Genomic DNA, 22318 nt, shown 5'->3' with positions numbered 1-22318 from the left:
TTGAGGAATACCCCACATGCTCAGAGCAGCAGAAGGTATAGAGGGGCTGCCCTAGTGTTCTGCAGATGTATCTCACCGTCTCGGTCTTGCCTGTGCCCGACGGGCCGTAGAGGATGATCCCTGGCCTGTGGATGTTAAGAATGATGGAGGAGAAACACCTTGGATGTAAGAGTGGTAAAGATGAAAGACGTGGACGGATAGTACTCAAACATGTGTGGGGCAGTGCCCACATGGAGGACGCCGTCGACGAGGCTGGGCTTGGGGTATGAGGGCCAGCGCATCTGGGTAGTCGAGCGATATTCTATTGAGAACATCGATGGTGTTGTTGGCTTCCCTGCCTAGGCCTGCAAAGTATCTATATTCTATCAGCAAGTCGTCGACCATCTGGATCTCCCCCCTCCGGCCAGAGGCAAAACAGGCCTTTAGGTAGGCCACTATCTCTGCATGGACGCCAGAACACTATTCCGGAGAGCCCTTGGCCGAGGCTTATTCTATGCTCGAATATCATCTCCTCGCCCGACGCAGCAACCCCGACAATAAAGTTTTCATCCGTCAGCACCTCTTGTACGTTGAATATCTCTGTCAGCACGTCTGATATTGGGCCCGTGCCGCTTATGGCTCCTAATAGCCGCTCATCAGAGATATAGAACAGCCTCGGGGCCTCATTCTCTGAATGTCCAAGTATGCCCTCAGTTCCTGTTTTATGCCATGAACATCTCTCTGCAGACTTTCCAGCCCAGAAATGCTTGAGGAATATATCTGCGATATGCTCTCTATGTCTTTACTAGAAGGCCCGGCCCGCTGCAATTCCAGTATTATGGACTGGTATCCTTTTAGCAGGTCCTTACACAGAGAGGCCCTTCCGCTGAGGATGGCCCTGGAAGAGATGCCCTCCAAGCTGCAAATATCAGGCTGCACCTCGCTCAGCAGTTTGAGGATGTCCTCGCTCCTGGATATCTTCTCAACCTACCGCCTCTAGCCTGTCCAAGTACAGCCCATGGGAGTTGAACTTGCAGACCATGTCGAAGTCAGACCACTCCTCGGCGAGCAGCTCTCTGATCTGTCCGAGATTAGAGGCCACTCCATCCTCATTAACAGCCAGGGCGCAAAAAATGTTCGCGCCCGCATCTTCTAGGTATCCAGCGATTTCCTTGTCGCTCCTTCCCAGCCTTATAATCCCCACGGCCTTGCCTCTCTTCGAAACTCCTGCAGATATTCCCCAACACTGCAGCGAGAGATCAAAGTATTTTCCGTGCAAGCAGAGTTCCTCTATGTACTCCAAGGGCTTCTCGTAGGACCTGATTTGGGCGCATAGCCTGCAAAGGCTCTCTGTGTGCGGTGCTTCCGACTTGGCGTCTTGCAGCAGCATGCCCATTCTTAATGAGTATTCGCCGTCCACGAAGTCCGCCAGACTCATTCTGAGTATCTCAGAGAGCCGCACACACTATAGCGCACGTAGCTGTCATATTCTCTTCGCAGATCCACCCCCAGACGACCCTCTATTGGCTCTAGATTGTAATGTCTCAAAAGATAGTTGTAATCTTTTTACCTTTCTGGCGACATCATCCTCTTTGCCTGCTATCGTTTTTAGGCTATCTGCGAAGGTGGGCTCATCAAAGGACACCCGTGCACATTCCGTCCTGAGCGCCGCAAGCTCTTTCAGCAGCTGGTTCTTTTCCTCCATAATTTCATCCAATGGAATGCTTTCAATCCCGCCGAGCGAGCAAGCGCCGGGCTGCAGCATATTTTGGCCCCGCATCCCAGCCAGCCTGGAAGAGACTAGGGATATGTGCTCTTTCACTGCATCCGCTGCTGCTCAGGATCGGTGCCCTGCTCAGCCCAGATATATGGCTTTCTTATCGGCACCCGCCTGTTATGCCTAGTAAACTCATCTTGACCAGCTCTTCTATTTTTGTGCAGTACTCGCATAGCTCGTGCAGGCAATCAATGCTGCGGAGGGACTTCCTGGTACTCCAGATAGAGTCCCATTTGCATGGAGCGGCTCTCCCGCATCACAGACTGCCGCTGGGCAGACAGGCCTGCGACAAACTGCTCGGCATTTTTAGCGGTTGCTGCATAAGTTGCTCTGCCATCTTCTCCACCACTCCGCTCCTCTCACGCAGCAGCTCATCTGGGGGGAACGCAAGCACGGCATTTATGCAGGCCGGCCTGTTTCCTAGCAGCCTAAGATACGAGACAAGCTTGCTTGACGAGGCAAAATATTCTCGTAGCAGTAAATCACATTCGTGGCCAGGGCCCGCGCCTGGTTAGCGCGCCAAAGCACTGATCAATAAAACTGGCCCATCCCTCGCTGATCAGCCCGTCGACTCTCTCACACTTCGTTCGCACAGCATCTATCTCTAGTGGAAGGCCCGCAGTCAGCCTATGCATTGCATCAAGGTAGTCCTGGCTGGGGCGGGAACTGCCCGGCCACCAATGGCGCTTCGATGATACTCATCGAACGACGAAGCGTCTAAGATCAGGATATACTTCGGCAGATTGGTGTCTAAAAAAGCGCAGGGCCGTTTGGCCAGACTTTCTGCGAGAATGTCGCAGTATGCGCCGGCAATATCCGGCATTTTGTGGCTCAGGCGGTGCAAGAGCCCATCATGATCAAATTTCGCAGGCGAGAAGTACTGCAAGTAAAATGACGGGTCTCGAATAAAGCAGCGCCCCTCTCTGTAAATCTCGGGAAGGCGGAAGTCCATGAACTCTCTGAATAGGCTTGAAAACAGGCACCGGCTGACCTCGAGCCTCCCCAGCTCCGCGCCAATCTCAGCAAAGCCTCTCTTCTGTGAAGTTTCCTGCTGCATGCGCCCATTTCAGATTCGCAAGCCCACGTAGATACTCGTCTATTGTCGGCGGAGCAGACCCCGTCATCCCGGATGAAGCTGCTGTACTTGTGGAATATCTCCTTGATGGCATGGTAGTCTGCCTCAACCGCGATCGCCTCGCTGCATATTTTACTGATCTGCGGCAGTTTGAAATGCTCATTTATCCTCACAGCCTGCTTTATGGTCGCAAGAGTGCTGTCGAGGTCGTTTGAGGACCAGGCCGAGGATAGACGCATTGTCAGATTTCTGGCTCGCCGGGGGATGGGCATCGACATCCTGGGGCTCTGCACGGTGGCCCGCAAGCGCTTCAGTCTGAATTCCGAGTTCATCTCCCGTTATTATGTGCATGCTAGGGATGCTTATGGAGATGGACTCCAGATAGGCACGTGCCTGCCTTCTGGCGCACTCCATCATGCTTCGGAGCGAGCCAAGCAGCGCCTCATCCTCGTAGCAAGCCGTAATCTCTTTCCATCAGCTCGACCCTCTCCATCGTAGCAAGCATCCCGCCGGGCGTGCCGTTCTTAAGGCTCCTCAGCAGCACGCTACTGAGCAGGTGCAGATACTCGGCCCTCGTCCTGCCCGTGTCGGAGGCAAACTGCTTGTATGCAAAAAAGATGCTGTATTTCCTCATCTTCGAGGCCATTCGGCCTAAAACATCTTCCGCGTCCTCCGGCTCCGCATCTGTCTCAGAAAGCCGATCCCTGCCATTGAAATAGGGAGGCGGCGGTCTCTAGCAGGCGCACGGACGATTCTGACTCCTCTATAGGCGGCAGCTGAGCCGAGTCGTTTGCAATTAGTGCCGTCCGCCTCGCCGTTGACAGAGTGCCTGTAGTGCTGTGAGTATAGCTCTATACTCTCTGCCAGGCCTGCCCGATGTTCCTCCAGGCCCAGCATGTCCGCTCCCTCGAGCAGTGCCAGGCCCGCGCATATCTGTCGGACATTCCCACATGTGCTCCTCGGCATCGAGCAGGTCCTCAACAGCAATGGTAGAGCATTGGGGATGCGAGTCTCTTGCGTGCGCCGACAGAGTGTGCACAAGGCCGTTAAAACGCCTCGAATATCTCGAGGTGTCCTCCTGTGCGGCTGTATGCAAAAGGAGACGAGCAGATCCCTTCTGAAATTATTGATTAGTCTGTGAATTGTCCGCTTGACGATCCTGGGCTGCCTGGCCGTCTTTTTCAGACCGGCAAGGAACGACACCAATTCGCGGTGTCCGGCGCCGAAATCCCCGCCGAGCCTGCCGCACACACTGCAGTCTAAGTCTGCGTAAAACGCCACAAATAGGCAGGTGAGCCTGTAGAGCTTTTCCGACTGGAATAGATTCTCCAATGTATATTTTAGGACGATATTGCCGTTGTGCTCTAGGCAGCCCACAAGAAATTTATACTCTTCGCTGCACGAAAAGTTTCTGACGCCTGCCACGCGCTCGCAGAGCATGCCCCAGAAGGCCTTGTCTGCCGCGAAGCCGTCGGTCTTTCGTGTTAATCTCCTCGTGGATCCTCTTCACAATGTGCACCCACTCCTCGCCGTTCTCCACAACCTTGGACCTGAGCGGCGCACTGTCTGCAGGCTCCCCCTCCATGAACAGCTTCGTAAGTGCTGGCGAGAGATGGATGTTCCGCTTGTCAACGCGCTCTTTGCGCAGCAGTATCTCCTTTATCTGGCCGAGGTGGTGGACTAGCCTGGCATCGTCGGAGTTGGTAAGTATGCCAGAGCGGCTGTTTTTTATGTCTGCAAGAACGCCCTGACGAGCTCGAGTACGACGCTCTCCATGCACTTCTCTCCAGCATTGGTGTGCTGAGCAGATCGTCGCAGCATCCCTCTCCCCGGAGCATGCTGATGATTTCATCCATGTATTTCCCGCTCTTCATGGGGTGGCCCTTGCATGAAACAAAGTAGTCTGCTATCACGATATAAAAACATGCTTAATAACAAACATTCGCGGCCATGGCTGAAAACGGGCCTGCGCATAGGCAGGCCCGGCAGCGGCATCCCTGGGTCTGCCAGCTTACAGACAAGCAGTCCCCGCCCGTGCATGAAACTCAAAATCAGATGGGATCATTTCCAAAGAGCATAATTCCGCGGGATGGCGCTCCAAAATAGGGCCGTCGGATGCATCTGCGCCTTGCAGCTGCCTAGGCGCGGCTTTGGATGAGCCGCAGACATCCAAAAAGAAACTAGCGGCATTGCGCATATGGCCTGGCAGAAGTTGTCCGTAATCAACTCCCCGCAGCAGCCAAAAGCCCAGGGCCTCCAGCTAATAAACATTGCCTGGCTGCTTTATTTTCCAAGATGCCAACGAGGTAGCCGGCAAGGGGCGCATGCCTGCAGGCCTGGACGCGGTGCCGGGATAATGGGGGAGAGTACAATTTAATTATGTGTCGGGCGTCTTGTTCTCGCGGCGCCGCGCCATGGTCTCCCGCCTTGGATATGTGGAGTTTCTTAATCCCCTCCTTGAACTTATTTAACTTTTCCAGCTTATCGAGAAACACAAAGGCATCGTTGTTGCTGTTTCTTAAGGCAGCCTTGATGGGGGTTTCTGCCATGAGGCGAGATGGCGAGTTGTAGCACTTTGGCTTGTCTTTTTTGCTGATGGCGGGATTATCAGGAGTAGGCATAAGGGCTGAAAAGGGAACCTGTTGATAATAACAAAAATTTTTGTGCCCGACTTAATTCCTCAGGTGGACGCGGCAGCTCATATGCTGCTGCCCCGTATCCCCGGGCCTTACCTGGCTTAGTGCTGTGGATGGCAGCTTGTTATCTATGTCCTGCTTCTGTGTCTAGGGCGGCAGCCAAGGGACTCGTTCCATGAATGGGCCGCAGGGGGGCTCCTGTGGAGGCCTGGCGCAGAAGCAGGACATGGCCGTAGCCTGGCAGGACGGCCCGTTGCATATGAGCATGTTCGATGATGAATACCTCCAAGCATCCCGGCACATGGCATTTATTTGTTTGTCTCTTTACGGCGCTGGCCATCCACTGAGAGGCGACTCGTGCGCGCTCGTAGCTGCCCCGCGGAGGCTTTCTGCGTTTCCAGGGCAATAAAGGGGCCCGGCCTGCAGACAGCGGCCTGACCCCAAAGCACACTCGCGAGAGGCTGGAAATTCTGCTCCTGGCAGCTTGAGAGGCGGCACGAAAAGCACGAGGCGCCCAGGGCGTCCTCCCTGCACCGCGGGCGCTTCCGGCGGTTTTGTTTATTTACACAGATAGGCCTGCCTCCATTCCGGTGAAAATTTTGTGAATATTCCACCGGCACCAATCTGCCAAATCCGTTGATTTCCTGCTCGCAAGATTCATTTTTGTTTCATAGTGCCAAGCAGACATGCAGCGGTTTCATCATAAAAATAAAATAAAATGGACCCCACCATATCAAGCATGGCATCTGCGCTCGCTAAGACAAAATACTACTTCGGTGAATACGTGGGGCAGCGTGTGCGGTGGATAAAAATCATGGTAATGCCGGCCGGGTGGCAATTCTAATCGTTGCAAACTACCTGGAGATCCAGTGCACGAACTACTCGGCGCAGATCACGTCGCAGGGACGGCAAACAAGGCCGACGCCTACTGGCTGCTGAAGCTCTACGTAGTGTTCTTCGTCATCGGATACACGCTCAAGTACATCGTCAACATCTTCAACGCGCACTTCATTGCGACGTCGATCCGCTCCGGGTTTCCGCAACTTCTTCCACGAGTACCTGCTCATTAAATACAAGGACTTCCAGAGCATTTGGAGTCGGAGAGGCACAGTACAACATCATGCGCCGGGCAGCGGCTCTCTCGGAGTTCCTGACGACCCTCACAATGTCATTTATCTCAAACGTCTTTTTCTTCCTGCTCGTCCTGCAGTCGAGATAAACTCCGCAGTGCCCGCAAACATCAAGCTCTCCGTATTCCTGTGCCTTGTTCTCTTTCTCGTCCTCTCCGCAGCCATCCAGTACCTCCGGGCCAAGATACGCCGGAAGGTCCAATCTCGGCCTGCAGAAGAACTCCAGGAAGATGTACGACATTACTCTTCAACTACGAGCGGATTGTGGCGTACGGCAACCTGGAGGTGGAGTGCGCCAAGTACTGGGACTCCATGGACAGCCAGACGCGCTACGGGGTCCTGTACTGGGTGTCCTACGAGCTCGTCAGCTTCTGCAACTCGCTGTTCTTCATCGTGCTGAATGTGTACCTGATCAAGCAGTTTAATGCCGTGCCCTCAATGGCCGTCGCGAATCTCAAGGAGTTTTATGATGATCATTACCAAGCTGCGCGAGAAGCTTGTTGACATCTCCCGAAACATGGACGAGGTCTGCACGCACTTTACGAATCTGGACCAGAGTGCCATCGAGGACTGCGAAGAAGGACGAGAAACGAGGACGCGGCTGGCGATATCGAGGTTTGAGAAGAGCATCGAGATTCGCGACCTGTCCTTTGGCTATGGAGAAAAGACGGTTTTCAGGGGCGTAAACTACGTTGCGAACCGCGGGGACAAGATAGCCATTACGGGGGTGAGAACGGAAGCAGGCAAGTCCACCTTTGTGAAGATCCTGCTGGGGCTCTATGACGACTACCAGGGGGTCGGTATTTATCGACGGCATGGAGTACAGGCGCCTCACCAAGCGGTCCATCAGGGACCTAATAAGCTACATTCCGCAGAACTCCTGCCTGTTTGACGGGACCGTTCTGGAGAATCTTACTCTGCGGAGCGAGGAGAAGGCGGACTAAAAAGCTCATAGAAACACTGTAAACTACACAAACTGCACGACACATTCAAGAAGGTCGGATACGATGCCCCGGTCGGGCGAGCGCGGCAGGAATCTCAGCGGCGGGCAGAAGAGACATGAAAGATCAGCTTTCTTATGCGGTTCTGTCAATTAAAAAATGCGCCCATTTTTATATTTGACGAGGCCACCTCCAACATGGACGCCACCTCAGAGAGGAAGCTGGTTAAAGTCGGTCGTCGAGAAGAATGGCCAGCAAGACCGTGTTTATGATCATACACAATGTCAGCCTGCTCCACCACTTTGACCGCATAATGTTCTTTGCAGGCAACACGCTCGAGGAGCAGGGCAGGTTCGACGAGCTGTACCGCGCCGACGGGCATTTTACTGCCTTCTACAAGGAGGCTGTGCGGCAGGAAAAGGCTGCTGTCCACACTAATCTATTAGACAAATAAATTAACTTAATAAAAATGATGACTGGGCCGTGCCATGCTGATGCCGATCACCTGCAGCAGAGCCCATTTCGAGCAGCGCGTGCCTCGCAACAGGATTATGGCGGACTGCGCCTAATAAGAGTGCCGTCGGCGGGTCGGCGAGAGCGGCCCGAAATAAATAGCAGCACAGAGTCCCGGGGCCTGAGCCTGTTGCAGGAGGCTGAGATGTACGTTGGATTGATAATTTTATTACTTCTGTAGTTCGTGCTGCACGCTGAGCACCTCGCGGAATCTTCATAACCTGGGACTGCGTCATCTTGGATATAGCAACCTCGCCGATGCTTTTGGGCACGGGCGCAGCAAGCAGCGCCCTGACATACTCATAGGCATCAAGCTTGTCGAGATCGGTCTCAAACCATATGTCCCTCGGTCAGCGCGTCATAGTCGTCCTCGTCCTCATAGCCGTACTCGTCATCCGAGGCTGTGCCGCCTCCCCCTCCTCACCGCTGGGCTCGGCCTCCTCCTCCTTCAGCTTCAACTTATTGCGCTTCTCTTGATGGCCTCAGGCAGCGAGCACAGCGTCGCGACAAACGCCTCAGTCAGCCCCTCAAAGTTGACCGCCGCACACAGGAGGGGTGATCGTGAACAGTGTGGCCGACAAACAGGATGAACACCTTTTTGTCGTGGACCCGCACAAACTTGGCGTGCTTGGAGATGGTCCTCGGAAAAGAACGTCGGGAGGAAGGCGCCGAGAGAGTCCAGCACCACCTGCGGCGCAACCATTAAAGCAGTTCATGATGGTCTCCAGCCCCCAGGACGTCCAGAGACGCGCTGTCGCACGCCCTCTCGTAGTTCACCACGATCTTTGTGCACAATGCACGGGATAATGCGGGGGTTCAGGGCGTGCACCGCACTGCCTGCATTGATCATCAGACTGTCGGAGATCTGGCATCCTGCCTCGAAGTCCTCGTCGTAGATGTCGTCCTCGGGTGCGACCGAGGGGGATGAACAGGTCTATGCACCCGTATAATCTTCTCGAGCGTCTCGTTGCTGATAAATGCTGCCCTTGCCGTAGCTCAGGAAGTTGTCGATGAAGTCGTTTATCTCGCGGGGATAGTAGGAAAGATCATCGCGCTCGATGGACAGGCAGAGCGTAAATATGCGCAGCAGATCTGCATCGACGCGCCTGAGAGTGTACAAAAAGCTGTTCATCAGGTCGAAGGTCTCCTGGTAGAAGTCCTCCATCTTCCTGTAAAATATGGTGTAGACAACCTTGTAGGCCGACTGGTAGACCCGCTCTATAATCCCAATCTGGCCGTCTGCATTCACCACCAGCTTGTCCAGCGTCGAAATGAGCCTTCCGACACCGTGGATGGATATCCGCGACTCCTCGTTTCGGTCGATGTGCTCAAGGGATGTTGCTGCAAATCGACTCTGCGAACTGCGGCGCAAAGCCCGCCACCCACATCCGTGTAGTTCTCTATTATGGCGTCCATCAGCGTGTTCAGCGACTCCAGAAGGTGCTGCTTGGAGAACACAATGACCTTCTCGAAAAGCATCGGTATGAGCCCTGAGACCGCCTCCTCGAGGCCCTCCTTGCCCATGAAAGAAGTTCATCGCAAGCGTGGCCTCCACGGGCAGCACCTCCGGGTCCGAGTTCATCAGCTCCAGCACCTTCCCGAGCGCGCCCAGCGAGGCTGCAGAGTCGAGGGGATTCTCGTCGGCCATGGCCAGAAAGTACAGGGCCTGGGAAACCAGGAAGATGTGCGGCGAGTTTCAGATCTGGGAATATCTGGTTGGCCAGCAGCCTCCGGAAGTTCTCGGGCCCAGAAGCCTGGCAACCCCCTTTTGCTCCGTGGCCAGCAGCCCGATGACGCCATACCGGTATGCCTCGTAGTTTGGGGCGCGTCGCGCCTGTCCAGGAACGCGACGAGGCTCCCAATCACCTCGGCCTTGACATTCCTTGTCGATGTGGATGATGTCGGCCAAAGAAGGACGCAGTGCTCGAGCGGAGGTCCGAGGGAGACATAGTTGTAGCGCGCCATGAGATAGTGCTCTGCGTTCGCACTCGAACGTCCTCCTTAAGCTCAGAGTCAAAGCTCTGCGACGGCAGGATGAAGTTGTTCAGGAGGACGGAGAAGCAGTTCTTGATGATCGGCTTCGTCGTCTTGGTCTGGGCCAGCAGCGCAAAGAAGTCGCATGTGTGGACGAGCGTCGTCGGATGGAACTTCTGGCCCTGGGAGTATCGCTCTACTATGCTGCAGAATGCCTTCAGCAGCTGGTTGATGGTCTCCTCCCGCCGCACAAAGTCGACAAACTCCGTGTTCTTGAAGTACTTCTTGAAGCTTTTGTTGGCCGTCCTTGAAGAGGAAGAAGGCGGCCCCACTTCCTCAGCTTCTCCATCATCTCGTCCCCGATGTTCTCCATGCCCATGACGTTCAGCGAAATCGCATAGAGGCCCTCGAGAACCGCAAGCGTGTTGAGATACCCGGGAAGGGAATAGTGCATGTATGTGCGCGCGACTATCTTCATGCAGATCTTTGCAACCTCCCAGTCCTTGCGGACCAGCGCCTCGGAAAACCGCTGCGTGAAGGACTGTCGCCGTTCTCGCCGAAGATGATGGTGAGCACGCCCTCCAGGTTGTACCGCAGCGCCTCCGACTTCAGGAGGCCTGCGATGAGAACCAGCGCCGCCTTATGTGCAGACCTGTCCGCGCTGTTGAAAAAGTAGGGCAGCTTCCTCACGAGGGCCTCTATGTCCGCGGCTCAGAGTTGTCGAAGATGCACTGGAGGATATTCAGGTAGCACTGTCTCGGGAAGCGGTCCTCGGGATGAGCAGTGCGATTATCTGGTCGCGGATGGCCTGCAAACGAAGGACGCCATCTCCGGGGCCTTCCAGTTTTGCCTGACCGCGTTCGCGAAGAATATGGAGGCGACCTGCTTGACGCGGATGCTGGGGTCTGTCATGAGGACCCGACTGTATAATGTGCATCATCTCTGGATTTCTGCCGACCTCCTTCAACTTCAGCTCTGCGTTATTTCTTATGTTAGCATCGGCACTCAGTGTGCTCAGCAAAGTTGTTTTGAGGCTTTGATCCATTGGAGAGGGCCGGAAAAAATTTTCCGCTATCTCCAAAATTTTGCGACGTCCTGGGCAGCGCGCCAGCACGGGCTCCTGATGGGCCGAGGATGGGTGCGGCGCCGATCCTCCCGTGCCCTGGCCTGCCTCTGCGGCGAGGAGGCGCCTGGAGAAGCCCTCTGCCCCAGCTGCCAGGTATGCAGGGGGCCATGCAATGGGCCTCTCATCCGGGCCCCCCGGAAAGCCTCCCAGAGGCCTCCTCCAATCCGGCTGGCTGAGCGGCCGTCTTTTCTGACTAAAATTTTTTAAAAATTTGGCCCCGTATGCGAGGACTTTTTGCTGCCTGCACACTGCGGAAGAAGAGCCAGCTCAAAAGAAGGCACGGATGGCGCCTACCGCAGGCGCCAGCTCGGGAAAGTGGCCAACAATGTCATGGGGGGAAAGCCCCAGGCCAAGGGCATTGTCCTGGCGAAGATCGGTGTTGAGGCCAAGCAGCCCAACTCAGCCATTCGTAAAGTAATGCCGCATCCAGGTCATCGCGACAGGGAAGAATCTCCTTGCGTTTGCCCCTGGGGACGGTGCGCTGAAGGTTATCGAGGAAAATGACGAAGTCTGTGTGTAGAGGGCCTTGGGAAGAAGGGAAGGGCCGTCGGCGATATGCCGGGTATAAAGTACAAGATCACCAAGGTCAGCGGCGTGTCTCTGCCTGCGATCCTAAACGGGACCCGCGAGAAGCCCAACAAGTAATTAAAATATTTCTTAATCCCACGACGGTCCTCCTCGCCGCCGCACATCCCCCTGCAGCCGTGCGTGCTCTGGCCGCGCTGTTCATAGAGCGCAGGCGGCCGCAGAAATCCACTTCCTTCGCAGGGAAAATTTTGGCAGCCCTGCCCTCCGACCCATGAAGAGGGATGCGCGCGTCCAAAAAGCGCTCGCCAATTTCGTCGACATCCTCATCAATATCGAGAAATACAGAGAGGGCCGCCGGCGCGCCCCTGAGCAGGATGTTCTGGGAATACAACAATCTCAACATAAACGAATTCGAGGACAGCGAGACGCGCTACCTGAAGATCATACACGATAAGCGCTCGTACCCCAGCGCTTTCCTCGCCTCCACTCTCGGCTTCAACAAGTCCTCGATGCAGGTCAAGTACAGCGATCTGCTCGGCCGCTTCGGACTCGACCGCCACCCGGCAGTTGCCTCGCTGAGAAACGCCCTACACTTCGAAAAACTAAAACTCCTGATCATCAAGTACTTCGAGTTGCTTAAGAAGTAGCGAGGCCCCTGGCCTGGAGCAATAAACACTGTTTTGTACCTATTTGAGCTGCCGGGTGTCACGCCCCGGCCATTGCGATGTCTCTGCATGCCAGTAGCTCGCTCAGCGGCGGGCGGCATGAGTCTGCAGCCTATCCGAGAAGGCCGCCGCTCCTGCAGGCGCATTGACGTGGGAGCCCATTGCAAAGTTTTGCATTAAAAGGGACGGCCCTGCTATGAAGGGGAAAGAAGAGCGGACGCCAGTGGCGCCTAGAATTTGCAGATGGCGCCGCAGACAAAGACGGCTTTGTCGCGGCGTTCTGCAGCAGACAGAGTGCTTTTCATTTCTCTGCCAGCCAGAGGAATATTTCAGCACAATTGCCGCCATGCTTCCTGGACAGCAAGGACCCGTCAGAGTTTATCAGCACCCACGAGCCCGTCTATGACGGCACTCCGGCGCTTAGACTGGTGGTCTCTCCCGTCCCTGCAGAGACGTCGGACGCGCTTTTCGTATACAAGCCTGGCAATGCGCGAGGAAGAGTTCGCCAGCTCCGCCAGAGGCATCTCCGAAAAGGCCTTCCAGAGACATTTGTCTGTAGTGCTCGAACACTCTGGTTTTAACTTCTACAGGAAATACAATCGGCAGCACGTCGGAGAAGAAGGCGCTCGGAGAGGCATACTTCTTCACCAGAGAGTTCTCGCAGGCACTCCAAATATACAATGGGCTGCGCAAGTCCTACCCGGTCTACGGCGCTAGGATTGGCAGCCTGGTGCGAGACGTTGAATGGGCGAGTGCAGACATGGCTGGCCCAGCCGCATTTGACATCCACATTCCTAAATGGGAATGTAGATGCGCTGTTTGGCTGTCTGGGCGGCCTAGCCGGGAAGTGGCGGGCTGCCGCCGAGTACTGGCTCGCCGGACAGGCCCTGCCTCCTGGAAAAGCACTGCTCAATCTCTATGCATGCGCCAAGGACCTGGCACTGCTAAGAGACAAACAGCGAAGCTGAGGCACACTCTAGAAAAGATAGAAAGGCAAGTTTCTGCAAAAAATTGACGAGTCCAGCGGAAAGCGCAGGGAGCTGTGGGCTAGTGTGGGGAGCATGATTAGCCTGGAGCTCGGCTCCGCCTGAGGATCCGCATGGTAGGACACGGCCCAACGCACCGCAGTACTCCAGCCCTCGGGCACCGGATCCAGGCCCCGTCTCGGCATCCCAGACGCAGAGCTGGTATGCGCCTGGCCACGTCTGCTCCGAAGACGGTCTATTTCGTGCTGGAAGCCTCGTGGCATGCTTGCCCTGCGTAATAAGGACGGCAAGTGAATAGCTAGCCCGAGCAAGACGGAGACGCTCCGCGAACTATGCAACATAAATTTACTTAATTGCAGGGCGCAGTATTTGAGGCTAATAATGGTCGTTTTGCTCGAGATAGAAATACTCGAATACAAAGTCGTTCTTCTTCATGAAATTCCATGTTGTCCTCGTAGTCGAAGAATATAGACTCGCCCTTCTCGTACTCGGATGTGATGAGCTTGGGCTCGTCGAGGCGCTGGAAACCACATTTTGTACTTCAGATGGTACCGCCATGCGTAGTTGCTTTAGCCTGATGGCTGCATATGTCTGCTGCACGGTCCCCTTGCAGTAGTAGAATATGAAGAAAAGCGTGTCCAAGTCGAAGCGCTTGTAGAAGCTGGGATTGTCGAATAAATAAAGCGGCGACTTGGGGAAAAACGAGGGTGTCTTGCGCCCTGTTCTTGATCGGGTATTTCGTCTCGAGCTCTTTAAAGAGGGGCATGTTGAGGAACGAATTCTCGGGTCTCCGTGTAAAAGAAGCTTGATCTGCTCTGGGTGGAAAGGCGCTCCGCAGTGATCTTCGCGATTTCGGACGCGAACGACGAGAAATCGCTGGCTCCGTCGTTTCTGCACGCGCTGCGACGCCTCCTGCTTCTTGGACGATAGCTGCTGGCTCACGCGCTTCCAGAGCTCTTCAGGCGTGAGCTCCTCTTTCTTCTTTGAGGGCGGACGCTGCCGATCCATGCAGGGCAAATCTTTGGCGCAAAAAAAACATTACCAGGAGCACAATGGATCTCCAGCGAGGGCAGCAGTGGGGCGAGCAGCCGCCGAAGAGAGAAGTGCATGTTTTGCTTCCAGATAAATGCTGCGCAGCATTCGAGGCCGACTATTGCCCGCGCGCCCGCCAGGCAGGGCCCTGGGGCAGAAGCAGACGCCTGCAGGCCTACGAGTCCACGTTTTCCTCGACAAACTCGCTGAATGGATAATAATAGCGCCTGCTCTTCCATCTTGCAGCCTCCTCCTCCGAAACCTCAAAGTCCACAGTGTAATCCATAAGGCATGAAAATTTTGCCCAATTATGAGTCAGATGCTGTTTCAGACCGAGCAGATCGAGGACAGCAGGTCGGGGATTCCCCAGATCCTCTCCAACATCAGCGTCTGCAACTCTGTGGGCCAGCTGCTGGCCACGACGCTCGGCCCCTATGGTCTCGACAAGCTGTTCTACGGCAAAAAGCTCCTCGTTACGAACGACGGCGGCGAAGATCCTCGAGAACATGGAGTTCAAGCACCCTGTCGCATGCATGCTTGCCTCCCTCAGCAAAGTCGCAGGATAACGAGGTGGGAGACGGCACCACGAGTGTAGTCGTGCTTGCTGCCGAAATCCTCAATTCTCTCGCGCCGTACGTTAAGGAGAGGTATCCGCTGGAAAAAATGGCGCAGGCAATAAAGGAGCTCCGGAGCGCCTGCTTGAAGAGGACCGACGAGCTGGCCGTGGAGTACACAGACGAGAATCTCCACAATCTGGCACAGACCTGCCTCAACTCGAAAAGCGGTGCGCAACGAGAAGGCCCATTTTGCAAGAATACTGATGCCGGGCTCAGCGCCTCAGACGACCTGCATGTCAGCAAGGTTGCCGGGCGGGTCGCTGGGGACTCGGTCTTGGTGGGCGGCGTGGCGTTTCGAGAAGACATTCACCTATGCGGGATACGACCAGCAAGCCGAAGAAGATAGCCAGCCCCAGGATATGTCTTCTGAATGTTGGGAGCTAGAGTGGAAGAGCGAGAAGGAGAATGCAGAGATCAGGGTCGAGGGTGTGGAGGGAGTACCAGCGCGTGGTGGATTCCGAGTGGGCGATCATAAGAGAGAAGCTCGACGACATTATTGGCAAGGGCGCAAATGTGGTCTTGAGCAGCCTTCCAATAGGTGACTATGCCACGCGAGTACTTTGCGAGCAAGAATGTGTTCTCTGCAGGGCGTGTCTGCAATCTGGATAAGATTGCCAAGTCCCTGGGAGGCTCCATTTCCAGCTCCACCAAGTTATTGATTTGTGCACCTGTGATCTCTTTGAGGAGCGCAGCTCGGCAAGACCCGCTACAACTATCTGGAGGGAGGGCAGCATCAAGACCAGGACGCTGATTCTGAGGGGCCCGGTGCAGAGGCTCTGGAAGAGGTGGAGAGGGCCGTTCACGATGCAGTCTGCGTGATAAAGACGGCGCTAAAGCACCGAAGCGTGGTGACTGGGGGCGGGGTCGGTCGAAATGCAGCTGAGCAGGATGGCCCGCGACATGGCGCTGGGCACTGCTGGCGAGAAAGTACTGTTTTTATAAGGCGATTTCCAAGGCGTTCGAGAGGATCCCGTCCATTCTTGCTGCGAACTTTGGGCTGGGATTCAGACTCGATGATGCAGAAGCTGCGCAAGGGCCCATTCTTCCTCGCACCATGCCGGGGTCTGCCTGGAGGCGTCGGCGACATGCTCGAGCTGGGCGTGCTCGAGCCGACTGCAGTTTAAGAAGGAGCATGCTGGCGGTCTGCATTTAATCTTGCAGAGGCGATACTGCTTGTGGGACTCCACAATAATTGCAAAGAAATAAACTTCATGGGCGCTCGAGGTGCTTGTATTGCTGTCTGAGGAAGCTGTGCAGGCGCTTCTTGTTTCCTGACGGGGTCGTTCGCTCGCACGCGCGAGATCTTCCGCTGCCTGCAAGGTCCTATTCTTTATAACCATCAGCACAATTCACCCATCCATGGCCGGCGAATTTTGGAGCACACAGCCAGTGGGTGTTGGCGAGGGGCCGGGGTTCATTGCCGCCCCCGCCGAAGCCTCGACTGCGGCGCATCAAACTCCCCCATGGCCTGACATGGCAGAGCTCCGATGTTCCCGCAAATCGCCGGCTTTCTGAGAAACAACTATGTGGAGGACCCCGATTCCTCCTTCCGTCTCAGTTACTCTTGAGGAGTTTTTGATTTTCTCTTCTCGGACCCGAGCATCTCGGCTGCTTCAGCCTAGGCATCGCCCTGCGAGCAGGAGATGGTCGGGTACTTGACTGCAAAAAGACACGCCGTGCATATAGGAGGGCAGAGCATCCGCGCCGTGAGCATAAATTCCTCTGCCTCTCAAAAGAATACAGGGGGACCAGACTATCTCCGCTTCTCATCAAGGAGGCGAACGCGCATTGCAGAACACAGTGGGAATATACCAGGGCCATCTTCACGGGGACAGAAGGACTACGGGTTTTCCATCGCCACTGTTTGTGTTGCCAATTTACCACCATCCTGGCCGCTGGACAGCTGCCGCCGCTGCAGACTCTGAGGTTACCTCGACGAGGGATAATCCTGGAGACCTATAAGACTACAAGCTCCGGCGAGACAACCACCATTGCCATCGGACCATAAGACATGTCCTGTGCTAATATCACGGTATCTAACAACACATGGAGGCCTCCAAATACAAGAATGCATGAGGAGTTTTCCCCCGAAAAATCTAGCCTATATATCCTTGCAAACACGCGGAGAATGTAATGACGCACTATCTATTTAACTCGCGCTTTGGCGAGTTGTGTGCAGAGCGCCTTCCATTATTAGATACATACTCACTGCCTGCAGTCAGAGCGGGGCTCCTCCTTCAAGCGCGCTGCATAACCCTGTACTACTGGAGCGGGTCCCGCGCCGACATTCATTCGAGTGATCTGGGCCACATTACTCAGAAGGGACGGTGGGGTTTTTTTTGCCTTGCTTAATGTTCGCTCAGCCTCGGCCGGCAACAGCTGCGAGCTCAATCTGCGGCACCTTCAGGATGCTTGAGGTGCACAGGGACGTCCTTCAACTACCACCACTTCAACTGGAAAGAGGAGCGCTGCATGCATGCAGCCTTCGAGGGACTTAACTTTATCCTATTTTTAATAAATTTTACTTCTAGGATTCTGCGGTCAGCGCGATCTTCGATTGCGCCGTTCAAATTTTAAATTCCTAACGATGGACGTGATGTTGAGTATTAGTGGGCTCGGGTTGCGGTGGCAGGGTCCTTGGAGGGCCAGGCGTCGCGGCTCCTAATTAGTTCGCTGGTTCTCCTCCCGGCATTCCGGTGCTTTGGCCGGGTAGGATCTCCATGGCTGTCCGCATTCAAAAAAAATCAAAAACGCGCTCTTCATGGATAAGCCAGGGTTCCCGGTAATTCCCGCCCAGGAGCGACTCCCAGGCCTGCAGTTCATCTTCGAATAAAATTCAAAAAGGACTTCCTTGGTCATGCGCAACAAGTTTTCGCTCCGCCGCTTCGATGTGGTCCCTCACACCCCGCCCGTGGCGTGCATTTTGCGAGGTAGTTTCCTATACAACCTGATTAGGGCACTAATGAGGATTATTAGCTGTGTCTGACAGCGCATCCGGCAGGAAAACGCCTTCCTGCTATCGAAGGCTCCGACCCCTTCGGCTGCATCTCATACCGCCTTACCTACTTCGGGATATAGAGGTAATTCACAAGAGCCTGATGCATCTCGAACAGGCCGCTGGAGCGGGTGGTTTGTGCTTTTCGGATCGAAGAAGGGCGAATTTCTCTAGGGCCTTCGACAGAAACACCATAACATCTCCCAAGATGGAGTGGGAGAGAGAAGGACTCGCCGCGCTCGACTCGAACTTCTTTTCGACTTTTTGTAATAACCTGGCGCTATCTAAAACCTGAAAGACTAACCGCCCCGACCATCATGTTCATACCGCGGAGGCATGATCTTCGTCCCGGCATTCCGGGCGTGTGCAGGATGTGGCTATGTACAACCAGCGAAACCTGCTCTCTCTTTCACTACCTTCTCCATCAAAACTGGCAGAGGTCAATGACCGCCAAGATCAGCGAGTAGTGGCAAGGGCCCCGGACAAGGACATGGAGGGTAATCAGGTAGGAGGAATGGGAGAAGGAGCATGAATTACAGCGGCGTCCTAAATTTTCCTCAGAAATGGTGATTTTGTTAGTTCTGCACAGAACTGCCTCATACTCTGTACCGGTAGGGAGCCTTAACAGTAGGTGCTCTGCCATTTGCCAGCCGCTTGAGCAGACCGGGTAATGGCAGCATAATCGACAATGGATACCATTAAATACCGGTGGCCAAAAGCGCGGAGTAATAGGGATAGATTACTTCGTGGGTTTTATTTATAGTGCATTTGGCGTGGCGTCGCGTTGCTGGAGGGAGCGCGGGGGTACAGCCCTCATTCCATTGCCCCGCTGTTCCAAGATCGACAATGAGCAGCTCGCCGTTTTGGCGCGCGCGATTGGACATCTACATTTTGACGGTAGTTCAACCGCGTATTATAGGCAGCTGAAGGGTCATGGCCATATCCATCCTTGTCGCCGGATCTTATAAAAATCGCGCCTGATTGTATAAATAATGCTCAGCAGACGGGAGAGGCTTGCACAGCACCGCGGCAGAGTATTCTATTTCTCGGTATGTACGGGCGGCTCCAAGGCTTCTCACTCCTCGAGCTTTCTTCCCGTCTTATGCCCACAAAAGGAACGGGTTGGCCTCCATCAGAATGTTCGGCATCCTCAAAGCTTCCTCAAGCCATCACCGGGGTCCGTGTGCGGTGCTGTTGAAGAGCAGGGCTTATCAGGTCCCACGAGGTCAGGGGTCCGCAGAGTTCGGGAAAAACTCGAAGTTCCGAAGGCTTGTTTGCATGGGCATTGAGAGTCTCGGTCGAAACGTCCTCCATGCCCGAAAGGCCGTGTAGCCGAAGGCCATCTTGTATCAGAAACAATTCCGAGGAGACCAGGTAGTCCCCCGCCCTGGATGAAGTCGGCCGGATATCAAGTACTCCCAGCGAGATGGCATAATCTCTTATATCTTCCAGCACCCTCGCAGTCGGTCTCGTTTTGAACTGTTTGCCAAAAGACGGAGTAGTTTCCAGCTTGATGTGCCCCTCCGTGTTCGATGGAGGATGTTCTCCGGAAGGACAGGAATGTGTAAGGATCTGGTCCTTTCGAGTGTCAGGTAGCGGAGGGCAGGAAAGAATCTCAGCCCCCGTAGAAAACCGCACAAGCTCCTTAAAGCAAGAATTTTTTTGGGATAGCTGGTGCTCTTGGAGCGAGTGGCAGCGGCGGCGCAGTTACTCTCGCGTGAGATAGAAAGAGCGATGTCGTAGTCCCTGGAACGCACACAGACTGGTTTGACCCAGGAATGTGTTGGCGGATTCGTGTTTGAAACCTGATGAACAGGCTCGTTGATGGACCATTTATCGCCTCATACGATTTTGTTTATGACCAAATTTTGCCCCTTGGGCATGGCCCCGGAGCTGTGCATGCACTGTTCTCGGGCGCCCGCCGTAGGTCGAGGCAACACCAAGTATTCCTGTGCAAAAACGGGGCCCCTCTTCTCAAAGTCGCGCAGACAGAGGATTTCGTTTTTTTCATGATCATGAGGTATGGGGCATGCCACCCAATAACTGTTCACACTTTTAATTCTCAAAAATTTTCAAGGGGCTTTTAGAATTGTCCCGCAAGAGCCGGCGAGCATGCGGCGGGGGGTGTGCCAGCTTTTCTGTTCCAGAGGGCGGCAGAGAGCCGTTCGAGGGCTGGGATGGCACACTTTTTTAATTATTCATCGAGTTGCTGTGGTCCTCCCGATTATGCCATATCTCATTAAAATGTTTTTCATTGAAAGTGAGGACTATGACGTTGCGCTTAGGGGCAGCTGCCTAGGTTCCGTGGGCATCTGCGGGAATGTTATACCTGGTGCCGGGTCCCTTTTGCAGGATGGCAGGGGGCTCGTCCCTGCTGATTTGGGCCGCGCGCGGGCGCCGTGGGACCAAATGGCGGCTGGGACATGTGGGGACGGACTCTTCCGGACACACAGCGGGGTAAGTTTGCCAATTGGCTGGTCGAGCAATTTCCTGCTTCGGTAGCCATTCTGATATTGTAGGGTATATGACTGCAGGAGGAAGAGGCCTCTGCATCCGCCCCGTCTTGGGAAAAATCTTTTCCAAGCCAGGTCTAAATGACAAGCGGATATTTCCAGCTTGCATTCTGGTTTTTTTTTTTTTAAAAAAAAAAAAAAAAATCCACCAGTTACAGCGGGCCGTGATGGGCGCTAGTAGAGAGTCTGTGCCTCCCTTCGCCAGCGTCAGCGTATGGCCCGCTGCTCATCCCCTCCCCCGCTTCTCTAGCTTTCGCGCAGCCTGGCGCCGCTATGCTCTCAACTTTATTTCGGAGAATACACTTTGGGCGAGCCCACAGCAATCCCACTGGCGACCGCTTGCCCAGCATTATTTCACAGGATGCCGTCTCTTTTGGATATAAGTTGCCGTACAGCAAAATATAAGAAGTTATTAATTTGTACTTGGACCTTTCTATGAGAAGCGCAGCATCTCTCGCGCGAGGCACCCAGCGGCTCTCGGCCATGCAGGACAGAATTCCGGTGCCAGGCGTTGAAAGTCCCCATCCTCCTTTTTCTGAAAATATTTACGGAAAAATTTTAGTACTCCCTACCATGACAGAAGCTTGTTCTCGGACAGCCAACCAATAGGAAGCACAGCACTCTGATGACCGAGGAGGAGCTCAATAATCAAATGCCAAAGGGAGCTTCAGCAGTTCGTTCCTGGGAAGCATATATTCCTTTCCTGTGCTTCCGGTCGAGGTACGTATCTCGCGGGTTCATGCCTCATGGCCCTGCGCAATTCTTTCATTGTATTGCGTATACATAGCACGTTCCTGCGTGCATTACAAGGACCAAATGTCATAATACTCCAGGCCTGGTGCCGATTCGGGCCCAGAACTGGCTTCTGAAGATCTTCACGTTTCTTTGCCTCATTTAGTTCGCCAGTTGAGGGGATGGTGCAGAAGCTTCTGGCCCCCAACTTTGACATAGACAAGACATTCGAGGCTTGGCCTCACGAACATGGGGATATTTGGATTCATTGTTTCCTTACCTGGTTTTGCAGCGCTCATTAAGTTTAGAAACTATGTCCAGTTTCAAGGAGCTGTGGGGCCCGAGGAGTTCTTCATCGCAATCACGGCGGACATGCCGCGGAAATAAGCGCCCTGTACATTTCATCTGCGCGACTCATATTCAACCACTGGGTGCTCATCGCTCTTCTACGTCCTACTGCGACGTTTTATCGCTCGATCATGGTCATCGTTTCTCTATCCTCACACTATGTGGGAATTCGCCACTGCTCCGCCAACCAGAATCAAGCCGGTTCGGTCAGAATCCTCCTACATCTTCTCGAACGTTGCCGGCGCTTCTTTTGCCGCCCGCTCGTCTCAAGTACTGGAACAGCAATCATGAAGAAGTACCCCCTACGAAGGGTTCGCAGGGAGAAGCTTACTACCATATATTTCACCATATCCACGGTGGTGCTCGTTTCCCGGCATTGTTATCGGGCATTCAAGAGGGTCTGCCTTCGACCGCGTCTTTGCCAACCCCATTGTGGTCCCGAGCGCGTCGGGAACGGAAAGGAAACGCGTACCACAGCGCCGCCGGACGGCAGGAAAACAAAAAGAAGGTCAAGCGCAAGGTCAAGCGTGGTCCATGACCGACGGCATTTTACTATGCATTTGTCTCTCACAGCTGCTCCTGCGCCATGTGTGCGATGACGCTCTTCTACAACATTTCGGCCAACCTCTCTACCACCTCCCCTCTTCTGTCCAACTCCCCACGCTGCGGGCCGGCGGGCGATGCTGGGGGAGGGGACAGAGGAGTGATGCTACTGGCGGCGAGTAACAAGTCGAGGGGAGATTGAGCTACA

At 54.5% G+C, this 22318-nt stretch overlaps 2 protein-coding genes and 1 pseudogene across 2 annotated transcripts; 2 read left to right on the top strand and 1 right to left on the bottom strand.

The window, feature by feature from the left end:
* Positions 1–11358: 11358 nt before the first annotated feature.
* On the top strand, positions 11359–11817 carry LOC124373465 (40S ribosomal protein S23-like). The gene is given in 4 exon segments (XM_046831837.1): positions 11359–11432; positions 11434–11568; positions 11570–11662; positions 11665–11817. Coding segments are annotated over 4 exon segments (420 nt in total). The 5' UTR covers positions 11359–11372; the 3' UTR covers positions 11797–11817.
* Positions 11818–13610: 1793 nt separating this feature from the next.
* On the bottom strand, positions 13611–14349 carry LOC124373463 (general negative regulator of transcription subunit 3-like). Its single transcript, XM_046831836.1, is given in 4 exon segments — positions 13611–13780; positions 13782–13856; positions 13858–13896; positions 13898–14349. Coding segments are annotated over 4 exon segments (630 nt in total). The 5' UTR covers positions 14339–14349; the 3' UTR covers positions 13611–13705.
* A 323-nt stretch (positions 14350–14672) lies between these two features.
* Positions 14673–16185, top strand: LOC124373462 (annotated as a pseudogene).
* Positions 16186–22318: the final 6133 nt, after the last annotated feature.

Source organism: Homalodisca vitripennis, unplaced genomic scaffold (assembly GCF_021130785.1).
Source record: "Homalodisca vitripennis isolate AUS2020 unplaced genomic scaffold, UT_GWSS_2.1 ScUCBcl_5639;HRSCAF=12456, whole genome shotgun sequence".
NCBI classification, from domain to species: Eukaryota; Metazoa; Arthropoda; class Insecta; order Hemiptera; family Cicadellidae; genus Homalodisca; species Homalodisca vitripennis.
This window is presented reverse-complemented; position numbering and strand designations above follow the sequence as displayed.